This window comes from Schistocerca piceifrons, chromosome 5 (assembly GCF_021461385.2).
Source record: "Schistocerca piceifrons isolate TAMUIC-IGC-003096 chromosome 5, iqSchPice1.1, whole genome shotgun sequence".
Lineage (NCBI taxonomy): Eukaryota > Metazoa > Arthropoda > Insecta > Orthoptera > Acrididae > Schistocerca > Schistocerca piceifrons.
The window spans coordinates 271,427,100-271,440,030 of record NC_060142.1 but is presented as its reverse complement, the minus strand read 5'-3'; the positions used below and the strand labels follow the sequence as shown (position 1 = coordinate 271,440,030).

The window sequence follows — 12,931 nt, the reverse complement described above, 5'->3', positions numbered from 1 at the left end:
AACTACACGTACATGACCAAGCTTTTCAGTTAACATAACAAACGGATAATGAGCATGACCAATACTAACCAACAGTGTATGTCTCCACCTCTTCTGGTTCACTCTCTGTCTGACGCTCTCCATCGACAGAAACCACGACAAACTCATATATTTCTCCTGGTATTAGGCCTCTTACAATTAAATAATCTTCATTCATCTCTCTGCTGGTTTCCTGGAACATTGTCTCACCCTTTTGCCTACATGAAGGAAAAACAGAAACATTATCTCTCAGGCAATAAAAGATACTGCTAGTGTCAGCCAATAACAGTACCAGCTTTGCTATAAGTATCTGCATTTTAGAGCTACTTGAAGGAAGATAGTGGTAGACTGTGCGTCAAAACGCAACAATCGGGAGAACTGTAAAGGCTGATGTCTAGCCAAAACATAAGGTAACAGTAAACAACGCTATTTACCTCATGTATTGTAGTATCAAATATTTAAAAAACTACTACTGGATGCATCATTCTGCATATCATGATTACATTCAGTTCTCTTGTGGTACATATGACTCAAATTTATAGTGTTCAGGGATTAGGAATATAATTTTGCACGAAATGTTCTCATTCATGGTGTACCACGATTTTAACAATTGTATAAGACAACGAAACATACCACAATAAAATTAGTGAACGAAGAAGATTAAAGTGACATAACAAATGTATGCAGCATCAAGATGATTGCTTACCTATATTTAACAAAGAAATGAGATCCAGGTCGTCCGTCAGCTATATCAGGCACCCAATTCACACGGACAGAAGCATAACCATTATCTGAAGGTAATCGAGTCCATGTAAAGCGAGGCACACCTGGTGTGATGTCTGCTGGACCTCTGGTACGCTGTTCCAAAAAGTAATCTTCACCCTCACCTGCTGCAGTTGTTGCACGTATATGCAGCCGATACTTAGTATTTGGTTCCAAACCTGCTAGCTTTGCCCGTGTCTGCTTTGGATCTCTGACTGGAGGTTCACGCTCCATCAGTGGACCAACCTACAAGTGAAAGGGAAATCACAAACAGCTTTCAGCACAAGTACAAGACTCAAGGCTCTGGCCTCTTGAAACGGTACACAAAAGACAAACAGCATGGGGGTGGGGGGTGGGAGAGGGAGACGGAGAGAGCAACAATTACAGAAGTAGTGGGATAGTATTTATCCAAATGGTCATGGAGTAATTCCAAAAAGTATTAACTATACAAATTCATAATTCAAGTGTTCTTACTTTTGTACCAACTACAGTCTGATAATAAATTCGGTAGCCTGTAAGAATGCCATTTGGTTGTTCAGGTTTCTTCCAAATGAGATAAAATGCTGAGGAACCCATTGGAACTGCCTCAAAATACTGTACGGTCCCTGGAACTGAAATGTACAACACTTAGTTGATACTTCAACAAGAGAACATTACGACATCATAGACATAAACAAACATACTATACGAATGGCACTTGGACTAACAAGTTTAGCTGCTGAATTACACAGCTTACTTCAGCAGATGAAGATGTTGGTCACAGACTAGTTTCTGCAGCATATCACAGCTGTGGCCTACTGCATATCAAAAATCTTCCACAAATGTGCTAGTTAAGTAACAAATTAGTAGGCTGCTGTCAAGAAGCCCTGAGAAAAAAATTGTGAACAGCCAAGTAGGTCTACTTGTTAAGTGTTTGCTCTAGAGAATGGAATTCAAAATAACTTTATTTTTAATGTAACCCTTAAGGCAGTACATTCTCAAGTTTAGGAGAAATATCTTTCATTTGAGTTAAAAGTATTTTTTACTGCTTCTTTAAGGAAAAATGGGATTTCAACACCAAAAAGAAAGCAGACTCCTGTGCAGTGAACATTCCAGAATAGAAATGTAGCCTCCTTTCTTATCCACTTTAGAAGCCAGCTGATCCATGACACAATTTATATTTTTCTTTTTTTCAGTGGCGACTAAAATTTCCATTAGATATGGAGTATAAACCTGCTGAAAACCATTCCTTTGCTATTTCATATCTGTTGCACTAATACATACATTCATATCAATAGGGAATGCACACCTGCAATTTTAAATGACTCTCTCTTTCAAAATACTGCAGTAATGTCTCAAACAGTTAGCCAAAGGAAAGGCCAACATCATGAGGAAGATAAATTTCACAGTGCATCAGTGCGATAAAATTATCTTAGATTTCTTACAACATCAAATTCAGAGTGTGTTAACAAAGCTTTGTAAACTGGTCATTTTTGGAGGGAACTGTGATCCACAGACACACAGAACAAGCACTAATCCATTAAATGTCAATCTAGGTGGAGTGGAACCACAGGCTGCACCTGTAGCACGCTCAGTATGTTGAAATGAACATCAAAGAGATCATTTTTCAAGTTGGAATTCACATCCACATAATCACAGTTTGGGCACTGTACAACTTTCTGCAGATGACTCAACAGACAACTCTCCACATATCAGTACCAGATGTGGCCAATGCTTCACCACTTGTTGAGGACTTGTGGATGGTTCCTCTTGAAATGTAGTGCCCCCCCCCCCCTCCCCTCCCACCCCCCTCTTTCATTTTATTTTTACACCTTATACTGGGCAGAAATACTGAACAACTGCTGACACAGTAACATCCTCAACTTTTTTAGCCCTGTCTTCCTCAGTTGTATGTAATATTATGATATATTGATAATTTTTACTTTTGGACCATCAAACTACAATTGAATGGAACACAATTTTCACACCATACGCGTTTCGCCTTTATTCTCTGCAAGGCATCTTCCGTGGCCTAGAATATGTACATATATTTACTATTTAGTTTACGTTTTGGAGCAAATGTACCTATAACCCATAACAGTTCTGGTTTTCTTAACGTAGTAATATTTTAAATTCTACTTAGAGGTTGCGTGGATGTTGTTCTACATGTTACGTCTCTGTTCCATTTTTGTGAAGTTTTTCTTCTTATAATTGCCACTTAGGGTTTTGTTTTTCATATTTCACAATACTGGGAAGTGAACACTTGTTTTGGTGCAACGTTTTGGTTTGTGTTGCTGACTGTTGAATGCTATTGACAAAGATCGAATGTTATTGCCAACCTTCGAGTGTATTTTTTGAGATATCTGTGATCTCTTTTTGTACAAGGTACAAAGAAAATATCAGGTTCTGGAAGTACGAAACAAACCATTCCACATTTGCAGAACATTTAAAACACCATAACTACCAACCCAGAAACAAGGATAAAGAAATGAAAATAATTACAATAAACAACCATGACAAATACCTGATACAAATGCAAGGGGACATCCACATTCAGAAAGCCATTGCTGACAACAAATATGTGATAAATGAGCAAACATGCATCAGGACACACTCCCTACAACACTTAATTTAAAAAATGGTAAGATAAAGATAATCCCTCTTGCACATGCAGCCACTAATAAAATAAAATAAATACATCTCTATCTCTCTCTCTCTCTCTCTCTCTCTCTCTCTCTCTCTCTCTCTCTCTCTCTCTCCCTCTCACACACACCCTCCCTACCCCCACACTTCCCCTTCACACGCACGCCCCCCCCCCCCCCCCCCCACACACACACACACACACACACACACACACACACACACACACACACACACACACCCCCCCCACACACACACACACACACACACACACACACACACACGCATACACCAACAGGCCAAAGATCTCAAAAGTTGGCAATAACATTTGAACTTTGGCAATAACATTTGACAGTCGACAACACAAACCAAAACATTTCATCAGAACAAGTGTTCAGTTCCTAGTGCTGAGAGATGTGGAAAACAAAAATCCCAAGTGGCAACTATAAGAAGAGGAACAGCACCAAAAATGGAACAGAAACATAACACGTAGAAAAATGTCCACGCAACCTGTAAGTAGAATTTAAAATATTACTACATCACAGAAAAAAAACAGCCACCAGAACTGTTTATAGGTTATAGGTACAGTGCCCCAAATATAAACTAAATAGTAAAAATACGTACATATTCTAGGCCACTGAAGATGATTTGCAGAGAATAAAGGCAAAACGTGTGTGGCACAAAAATTGTTTTTGATTCAGTTGTAGTTTGACAATCCAAAAGTAAAAATTATCAATATACCATACAAGGATACAGTATTTAGGAGGCCTACCAGACAAAATAAATTTCTTGATACCACGTGGTACTACTATTCCAGGTGGAAAATGCTGTACCTACTGACACCTTTCCAGTCTTTTATGGTATTGGAACTAGCCTTGAATTGTGAATGGTATTTCTGTTGTGAACCCTTTTTGCAGACAACTGTGCTGTAGCTCTGACCTCACCCCGAGCAGGAAGCACACCAGTTATTCAATTACTTGTGTAATGCTTCTTATCAAAATGCTGTCACTAACAATAGTGCACAGATAAACACAACACAACTTCTCAATTACAATGGGAACAAAGGAAGTTACAATTTACGTCCAAGAATCTTATTATATGCAGTCCATGAAGCCACCTTACACTGATGGCTACCAAGTCGCATATCTCCAGACATACAATTCAAAGAAGCTTTAACGTGATCATTCATAAACTCTGACATCCCTCAGCAACAAAACTGCATTTCTAGACACAAAGATTCGCTCTTCAAAACTAAGAAGCTTGCTTCTTACCCAACATACTGTTGATGTTTATTTGACACACACTGTATAGTCTTCAGCGGACATTTAAATCACGGCACTGGCGTCTCCATAAATGGCTTTACTGCTGCCGATACCTGTTTTTATGTGGTCAGCAGCTCATGCTCACTATCCACAATGCCCCCCAATATGCAGTGTGCTGCCACTCTCATCTTATTGCTTTGAAGCTGCACTGGAGACAAAACCCACATAATGAGTCACAAAATTTTATATCACATATACTTCAACTGTCTCCTTAATGATACTGTCCCAGAAACCACCCATTGCACAGATAATGGACATCGTCTTAAAATCGAATCTGTGTTCCTCCATTAAACTGTTTTAAAACAAAGCCAATTAACATTCTTGGCTGAGTCTTGCATTGTATGTGTGATCAGGCGAGTCTTGTACTGGATAAATGTTCGGTACAACATATGGAGATACACTGGGCAGACAGTGAGTGCACTGTATGACTTTCAGCATCTGAAGAACCAGATAGTATCTGATTACAAGGTTACTGTAAACACGTTGAGCATGTTAAGTATTTAGAGATAATAACACAAAGTGATACAAAATGGAAAAACAACATGTAATCGGTATTTGGGAAGACAGGTGGAAGACTTTGATTTGTTGGAAAGGTCCGGGGTAAATGCAGTGCATCTGTAAAGGAAAACACACATATGATGCTAGTGCAAACAATTTTAGGTATTGTTCCAACATTTGGAGTCTTTATCGAGTAGCTAGGATCATAATTGTTCGGCAAAGTCCATATGAAAGTATAACAAAAATGCTTGGGGAACTTCCCAGCAGGTTAAAAAAGTGTGCCAGACCAAGACTCGAACTTGAGACCTTTGCCTCTTGTGGGTAAGTGTTCTGCCAACTGAGCTACTCAAGCATGTCGTCACAGCTTTAATTCTGCCAGTAGCTTGTCTCCTACCTTCCAAACTTCACAGAAGCTCTCTTGCGAATCTTGCAAGACTAACACTCCTGGAAGAAAGGATACTGCAGAGGCACAGCTTAGGCACAGCCTGAGGAATGTTTCCAGAATGAAATTTTCACTCTGCAGCAGAATGTGGGCTGATATGAAACTTCCTGGCAGATTAAAATTGTATGCCAGGCTGACATTAACTCATTGCAGATTGAAAATTTCATTCTGCAAACATCCCCCAGCATGTGGCTAAGCCATGTCAATATCTTTCTCCCAGGAGTTCTAGTCTTGCATGGTCCGCAGGAGAGCTTCTGTGAAGTTTGGAAGGTAGGACATGAGGTATTGGTAGAAGTAAACCTACAAGGATGAGTCATGCTTGGGTAGCTCAGTTGGTAGCACACTTGCCTGCAAAAGGCAAAGATCCAGAGTTTGAGTCTCAGCCTGGCATGCAGTTTTAATCTGCCAGGAAGTTTCTTATCAGCACACACTCCACTGCAGAGTGAAAATTTCATTGTGTTAACTAGGAATCCTTGAAAGAAAGATGACATAATTCTCAAGAAACATTGTTAGATAAATTTAGAGGATTCGGATTTGAAAAAGACTGCAAAAATTCTACTGCCATCATTGTATACCTTGTACAGGTATCAGAAAAGAAAAGAGACATTAGGCCACATACACAAGCGTAGAAACAGTCATTTTTCACCTCGCTCAATATGCAACTGAAGAGAGCAGAAAATCTACAACTCAGTGCCATCAGCAACTTAATATCTTCTCTCTTCTAGTGGTTGGAACCAAAGGTCTTAAATTTTATGTCATAAATATTCATTAAGTGTCAACCTGTCTATCCATCCACCCGCCCATTCTAATGTGTTCCTGCCACTATTCTCATAAATTTCTTCTGTTTTTTCTTATATATTTTCTTCCAAATATATAATAAACTGTAAAGATACAAAGTCCAATGCACTGTCACAAAGATATGTCATTTCGAATCACATAAGCTCCAATATAAAGTATGGATACTTACCTCCTTCGGGTGTCTGAAATGTAAGTGTGTCACTTGGTGGTCCATTGTACCTGCCATTGTAAACCAACACACGAGCATAGTTTTTCGAATGTGGCACAAATTTGGTAACAAGAGTTCGTGTCGATTCTCCTTTCACCTGAATTTCCCGCATTGCTGATTCTCCATCTCGCTCGGTCCATGTCTGAATCTGTACACAAAGAGGTCCAAAATATGGTACTATCATCAAAACAAAATATGGTACTATCATCAAAATAGCAATTTCATCCACACCACTTCAATAAGTAAAAAAGGATCAAAAATGTTCGCTAGTGATAAAGGGCACTTAACAGATAAATCTATCTTCAAGTAATAGAAGACACCTGCAGGCAGTCCTACCTTATACCCCTTGAAGTGCCCACGCACTGACTCTGGTGGAACAGGCATCCAGCTAAGTAAGGCACTAGTGCTATCATGCACATTTTCAACTGTGAAGTTCTGTGGAGCCATGGTTGGAACTATAAAAGTACAATCATTTATTACATGTCTGTTGAGTTCATGCAGAATGTGCAGTTGAATTAGGTGTACATTATGAGGACAGTGAAAAATAAGAAAAGAAACTACGGAGTAGTGCAATGTTCATCTTTTCCACTGCCCCCCCCCCCCCCCCCTCTTCCCTTTCCTCCCTTGTCTTCAAGGTGTGATGCAACTGTAACTGCCAACCAAGGAACCAGGATTAATCTCTTCCAGGAAAACAATGTGAAAAAAATTAATTTACACTCATCTGAATTTACAACCAAGCAACTGAAATTTCACACACTTGTGCAAGTTAATTAGTCTTTCAATGAGAGATGAAAGGAATAAAATAAGAATAAACCAAGTACATAAAGGTTACCAGAATGTATACACGCATACAGAAACTTTTATGTACACAAATGCCACACATAACAGAGCTTGTTCAGTTGTTGAAATTCAAGTCTAGCAACCCACAACACTGGCACCTCCTGTTATTCACTGGTTTTATTACTACTTTGTCCGCCCACAGTAGCTGAGTGGTCAGCACGACAGATTGTCAATCCTAAGTGCCCGGGTTCGATTTCCGAATGGGTCAGAGATTTTCTCCGCTCAGGGACTGGGTGTTGTGTTGTCTTGATCATCATCATTTCATTCCCATCAACACACAAGCTGCTGAAGTGGCGTCAAATCGAAAGACTTGCACCCGGCGAACGGTCTACCCGACAGGAGGCCCTAGTCACACGACATTTACATTACTACTTTAATGGTTTATAAGTAATACCTGTGATTTATCCCTGTTATACACATTTTTACTAACATTACTAGAATAGCAAGTCCACCTACCTTCAACATTCATATATTCAAAAATGCTTATAACTCAAGACAGGAAAAAATTTGAAAAATATTTTATGGGCATTGTCAGTGTAATTTTTTGCCAATTTCAGTGTTATTTTTTAGCCAATATTGGCATTATTTCTGAATGGATTTTCTTCAAGTACCAAATTTTTGTCTAATTTCTCTGGTTTTTCAGTGTTGTGCTGAAAATATACATATCAAATACGTTATGTTAATTGAAATTCTAAATCACATTTATGTTACTGCAAAAAGTAATATTTAGTATGGTGCACATTTTTGTAATAAATATTAATACCAAGCAACCACATATGGCACTTTAGCTTCACTAAACTGTGTATCGTAGGTTTGTGACCATCATCCAATCACATTACAGGAAACTTGTCATGAAAATGTGTTTCCTGTGGTATAACCGAACACAGAATATTTATTTCAATATTTATTCAACACTATTTTCACTACTGTCTGAATGAAATTTATGGAGAAATGTACCCTGGCAACTATGTTAGATTGAAAGATGATAGTTTGATTGAGAGATGGAAAGAAACTGTCGTACTATCACCTATCATAAGTGACAACACGTATGTTCGTGGGATGACATGTACCCTGTGTGGTGATTAGCTGATAAAAGTAACCAGAGCAAGCACCTTGTTGATCAGCATGTTCACACAGCTTTTGTTGTGTTCTTCAGTCCGAAGACTGTTTGATGCAGCTTTCCACACTACTCTATTCTGTGCACGCCTCTTCATCTCCAAATAATTATTGCAACCTACACCCTTTTGAATCTGCTTACTATATTCATCTCTTGGTCTCCACTTAAATTTTTACCCTCCCCCTCCCCCCCTCCACTTTCCTCTAGTACCAATCTGGTGACCCCTTGTTCTCTCAGAATGTGCCCTAGCAACAAACCTCTTGTCTTAGCAAGTTAAGCGACAAATCTCTTTTCTTAGTCAAGTTATACAACAAATTTCTTTTCCTGCCCATGTTTCACTTTCATACAAGGCAACACTCCAGACAAATACCTTCAGAAAAAGACTTTCTAACACTTAAACCTATATTCGGTGTCAACAAATTTCTCTTCTTCAGAAAGCGCTTTTCTTGCCATAATATTTTATATCATCTGTGCTTCAGCCACTATCAGTTACTTTTCTGCCGAAAAAGCAAAACTCCTACCTTAAGTGTCTTGTTTCCTAATCTGATTCTCTTAGCATAACCTGATTTAATTCAACTGCATTCCATTATCCCTGTTTTGCTTTTGTTTATGTTCATCTTATATCCTCCTTTCAAAATGCTGTCCATTCTGTTCAATTGATCTTCCAAGTACTCTCCCGTCTCTCACATAATTACAATGTCATCTGTAAACCCCAGTTTTTATTTCTTCTCTCCGATCTCTAATTCTTTCTCCAAATTTTTCTCTGGTTTCCTCTACTGCTTCCTCAATATACATACTGAATAACATTGGGGAATAAGATACAATCCTATGTTACTCTCTTGTCAACCACTGCTTCCCTTTTGTGGCCTCTGACCCTTTATAACTGTCATCTGGTTTCTGTTCAAGTAGTATAATCTTTTGCACCCTGTATTTTACCCCTGCTACCTTCAAAATTTCAAAGAGCATAGCCCAGTCAAAACTGTCAAAAGATTTCTCCAATTCCATTATGGCTATAGATGTATATTCGCCTTTCCTCTTAGCACATCTTTTAAGGTAAGTCACAGAGTCAGCATTGCCCCATGTGCTCCTACATTTCTCCGGAATCCTCACTGGTCTTCCCCGAGGTCGGCTTCTAGCAATTTTTCCATTTTCTGCAAATGATTTGTGCTAGTATCTTGCACCTGATAGACTGTTAATATTTTAACAGGGTGTATGCATGGAGAAGGAAAAAAAATTCCTGGATTTTTCCCGGATTTCCCAGTTGAAAATACACTTTCTCCCGGGTGAAAATACACTTCTTTTGTGTAAAGTGACAGTATACTTTTCCTCGGCACTGTAAAACTTATCAATCCTTTGATGATTTATGGTTTTATACACCGATGTAGAATTTACCGGCACTTTAGAAAATGAAGCTCAGGGGCAAAAAACACGTTTTGGAAAGGTCTTCAATGTGCAGCAACATCTACACTGCATATTTTCATGTTACGAAGGTATAGATTTGAATTCCACCATCACCGCATGTTACTTTCCGAAGTATTGAAATAGAGATTGTGACGCGTTTCTGTAAGCCAGTCACAGCTCATGTCACGTGATCTCGCCAGCTGATGACAGCATAGGACACGTGATGTAGTCAGCCAATAGCAAGATCACTCTTAAGTGGTGCGAACACACAAATAAGAAAAGTTAATGGTTTAATTTAAAATACATATTGTTGCTACAACAAAAGAAAAGCTTTCAAGTATAATATTGGTCTCAAAGATTAATAAACTGCAAGAGAAACAAAACTTCCACATATAATGTTGATCTTTTTTGCGCGTGTTACACTTTTAAAATACATCTCATAAATGTGCCAGTAAAATTTTTAATAACGGCATAAATGTCTGATCTGGGCTCGAAATTCTTCTAGATGGTCGTCCTCAAAGAGTTGATTTTTAAATAAGAGTCAAACGCTCTGTGATTTAAGGAATTTGTCGTGCACTCTTGCACATAGCTCGTCTTGCATTAAAGGAAATTTACTTTGAAACTTTTCAAACCACCAGTCGCAATATTTTACAGTGATCTGTTAGAAATAGGCTCGTTTCAGCAGTTGCCAGAGAGCGCCAGATAATAGGCCTCATTGCACTTGCGCAGCTACGATGACCCAGGAAGCCCATATGTTCGTACATGTAAAACATTAAAAGATCTTGCATTAAAATGAATCTAATACCAACAGCTGTCACATCACGCTCATTGGAGGCAATTTGTTGTTAAGAAGCATTGCATAGTCTTCCTAAAGCCTTGGGCACACTTTGCTGTTGGCAGACGCTTGTATGAGCACTGTGTTTTGTTGTTGTATATGGCATATTTCCTTTGCGACTTAAGTTTTATTTCCGTTTTTTCTCTCTCGTTCATGTTTTGTTGCTGCAGTATTATTCTGCAGAAGTGAGATACAGTAATATTCTTTGTTAGAGTATTGGTTCTTACCAGTTAAAATCACAAAAATGTAACTAAAAACTAAAACAATGAAAAATTCCCGGACCTGGTTGTCCCAGGTCGTATACACCCTGTCTCACCTGTCAAGCGCCTGCTTTCTTTGGAATTACAATTATTACATTTTTCTCGAAGTCTGAGCATATTTTGCCTGTCTCATACAACTTGGACACCAGGTGGTAAAGTTTTGTTATGGGTGGCTCTCCCAAGGATATCAGTAACTCTCAGAGAATGTTGTCTACTGCAGGGGCTTTGTTTTGATACATCTTTCAATGCTCTGGTCAAATTCTTCTCTCAGTGTCATATCTCCCATCTCACCTTCATCTACTTCATTTTCCTTTCTATAAAATTGACTTCAAGTTCATTTCCCCTGTACAGTCCTTCTATAGAGTTCTTCCACCTTTTAGTTTTCCCTTCTTTGCTTAGTACTGGTTTTCCATCTAAGTTCTTTCTATTCATACAACTGCTTCTCTTGTCTCCAAATATTTCTTTAACTTTCCTATAGGCAGTATCTAGCTTTCCCTACATCCTTACATTTGTCCTCTAGCCATTCCTGCTTGGCAATTTTGCACTTCCTATCCACCTCATTTTTGAGACATTTCTATTCGCTTTTGTCTTCTTCATTTGCAGCATTTTTATATTTCCTCCTTTAATCAATTAAATTCAATATTTCCTGGTCTATCTAAGGATTTCTACTACCTCGTCTTTTTATCTACTTGATTCTCTGCTGCCTTCACTATTTCATCCCTCGAAGCTACCCATTCAATCTTCTACTGTGATCCTACCCCCTTTTCAATTAGTTGCTGCCTAAAACTCCTTCTGAAACCCCCAACAAACACTGGTTCTTTCAACTTATCCAAGGCTCATATCTTTAATTTCGTAAGTTTTTGCAACTTTTTTTAGTTTTAATCTACAGTTTATAACCAATAAATTGTGGTCAAAGGCCACATCTACTCCTGGAAACGTCTTGCAGTTTAAAATCTGGTTCTGAAATCTCTCTCTTCCCATTATATAATCAATTTGAAAACTTCTGGTGTCTCCAGGTCCCTGCCATGTATACAATCTTCTTTTATGATTCTTAAACCAAGTGTTTATAGATAATCAAATTATGCTCCGTGCAATATTCTATCACGCAGTTTCCCCTTTTATTCCTTACCCTCAGTCTATATTCACCTACTGTTGAATTCCAGTCCCCCATCACAATCAAATTTTCCTCTTCCTTAACTATCTCAACAGTTTCTTTTGTCTCGTCATAAAATTTTTCAATCTCTTCATCAGCAGCACAGCTAGTGGAAACATAAAACTTGTACTACTGTGGAGGGTGTTGGTTTCATGTTTCTTGGTTACAATAATGGACTCACCATGCTGTTCATGGTAGCTTACCCATGTTCGTATTTTCTTATACACTATTAAACCTACTACTACATTACCCCTACCTGATTTCATATTTATAACCTGATACTCACTCCACTAATCCCCACAATCTTTAACTTCACCCTATCTATTTTCCTTTTTAAGTTTTCTAACGTACCTGCCCAATTAAGAGATCTAAAATTCTGCGGTCTGACCTGTAGAATGCCAGTTTTGCTTTTTCCTGATGACTCCATCGTCCTGAGTAGTCCCCCGCCTGGAGATCTGAATGGGGAGCTCTTTTACCTCCTGAATATTTTACCCAAGATGATGCCATCATTAAACATACAGTAGAGCTGCATGCCTAAGCTAAGGTTCTATATTTGGTGATTTATCTATTTATACTTGCATGTTATGAAAACATTCAGATTAACTGGAGCTCCACAATAAACACTTCCCAAAACACAACGTTTTCTGTGCAATTCGTC

The 12,931-nt window shown here is 38.5% G+C and overlaps 1 protein-coding gene across 4 annotated transcripts in view; it reads right to left on the bottom strand.

Annotated features, from left to right (window-relative positions):
- The window catches only part of LOC124797891 (neuroglian), a 102,401-nt gene that overhangs the window by 32,760 nt on the left and 56,710 nt on the right, over window positions 1-12,931 (bottom strand). For all 4 annotated transcript variants that reach the window (XM_047261002.1, XM_047261000.1, XM_047261003.1 and 1 more), the window contains exons 16-20: window positions 7,004-7,122; window positions 6,629-6,815; window positions 1,255-1,391; window positions 725-1,026; window positions 70-236 (exon numbers count right to left, since the gene is read on the bottom strand). In XM_047261002.1, the coding sequence (XP_047116958.1) occupies window positions 70-236; window positions 725-1,026; window positions 1,255-1,391; window positions 6,629-6,815; window positions 7,004-7,122 (912 nt within the window). The remainder of the gene's footprint in view (window positions 1-69; window positions 237-724; window positions 1,027-1,254; window positions 1,392-6,628; window positions 6,816-7,003; window positions 7,123-12,931) is intronic.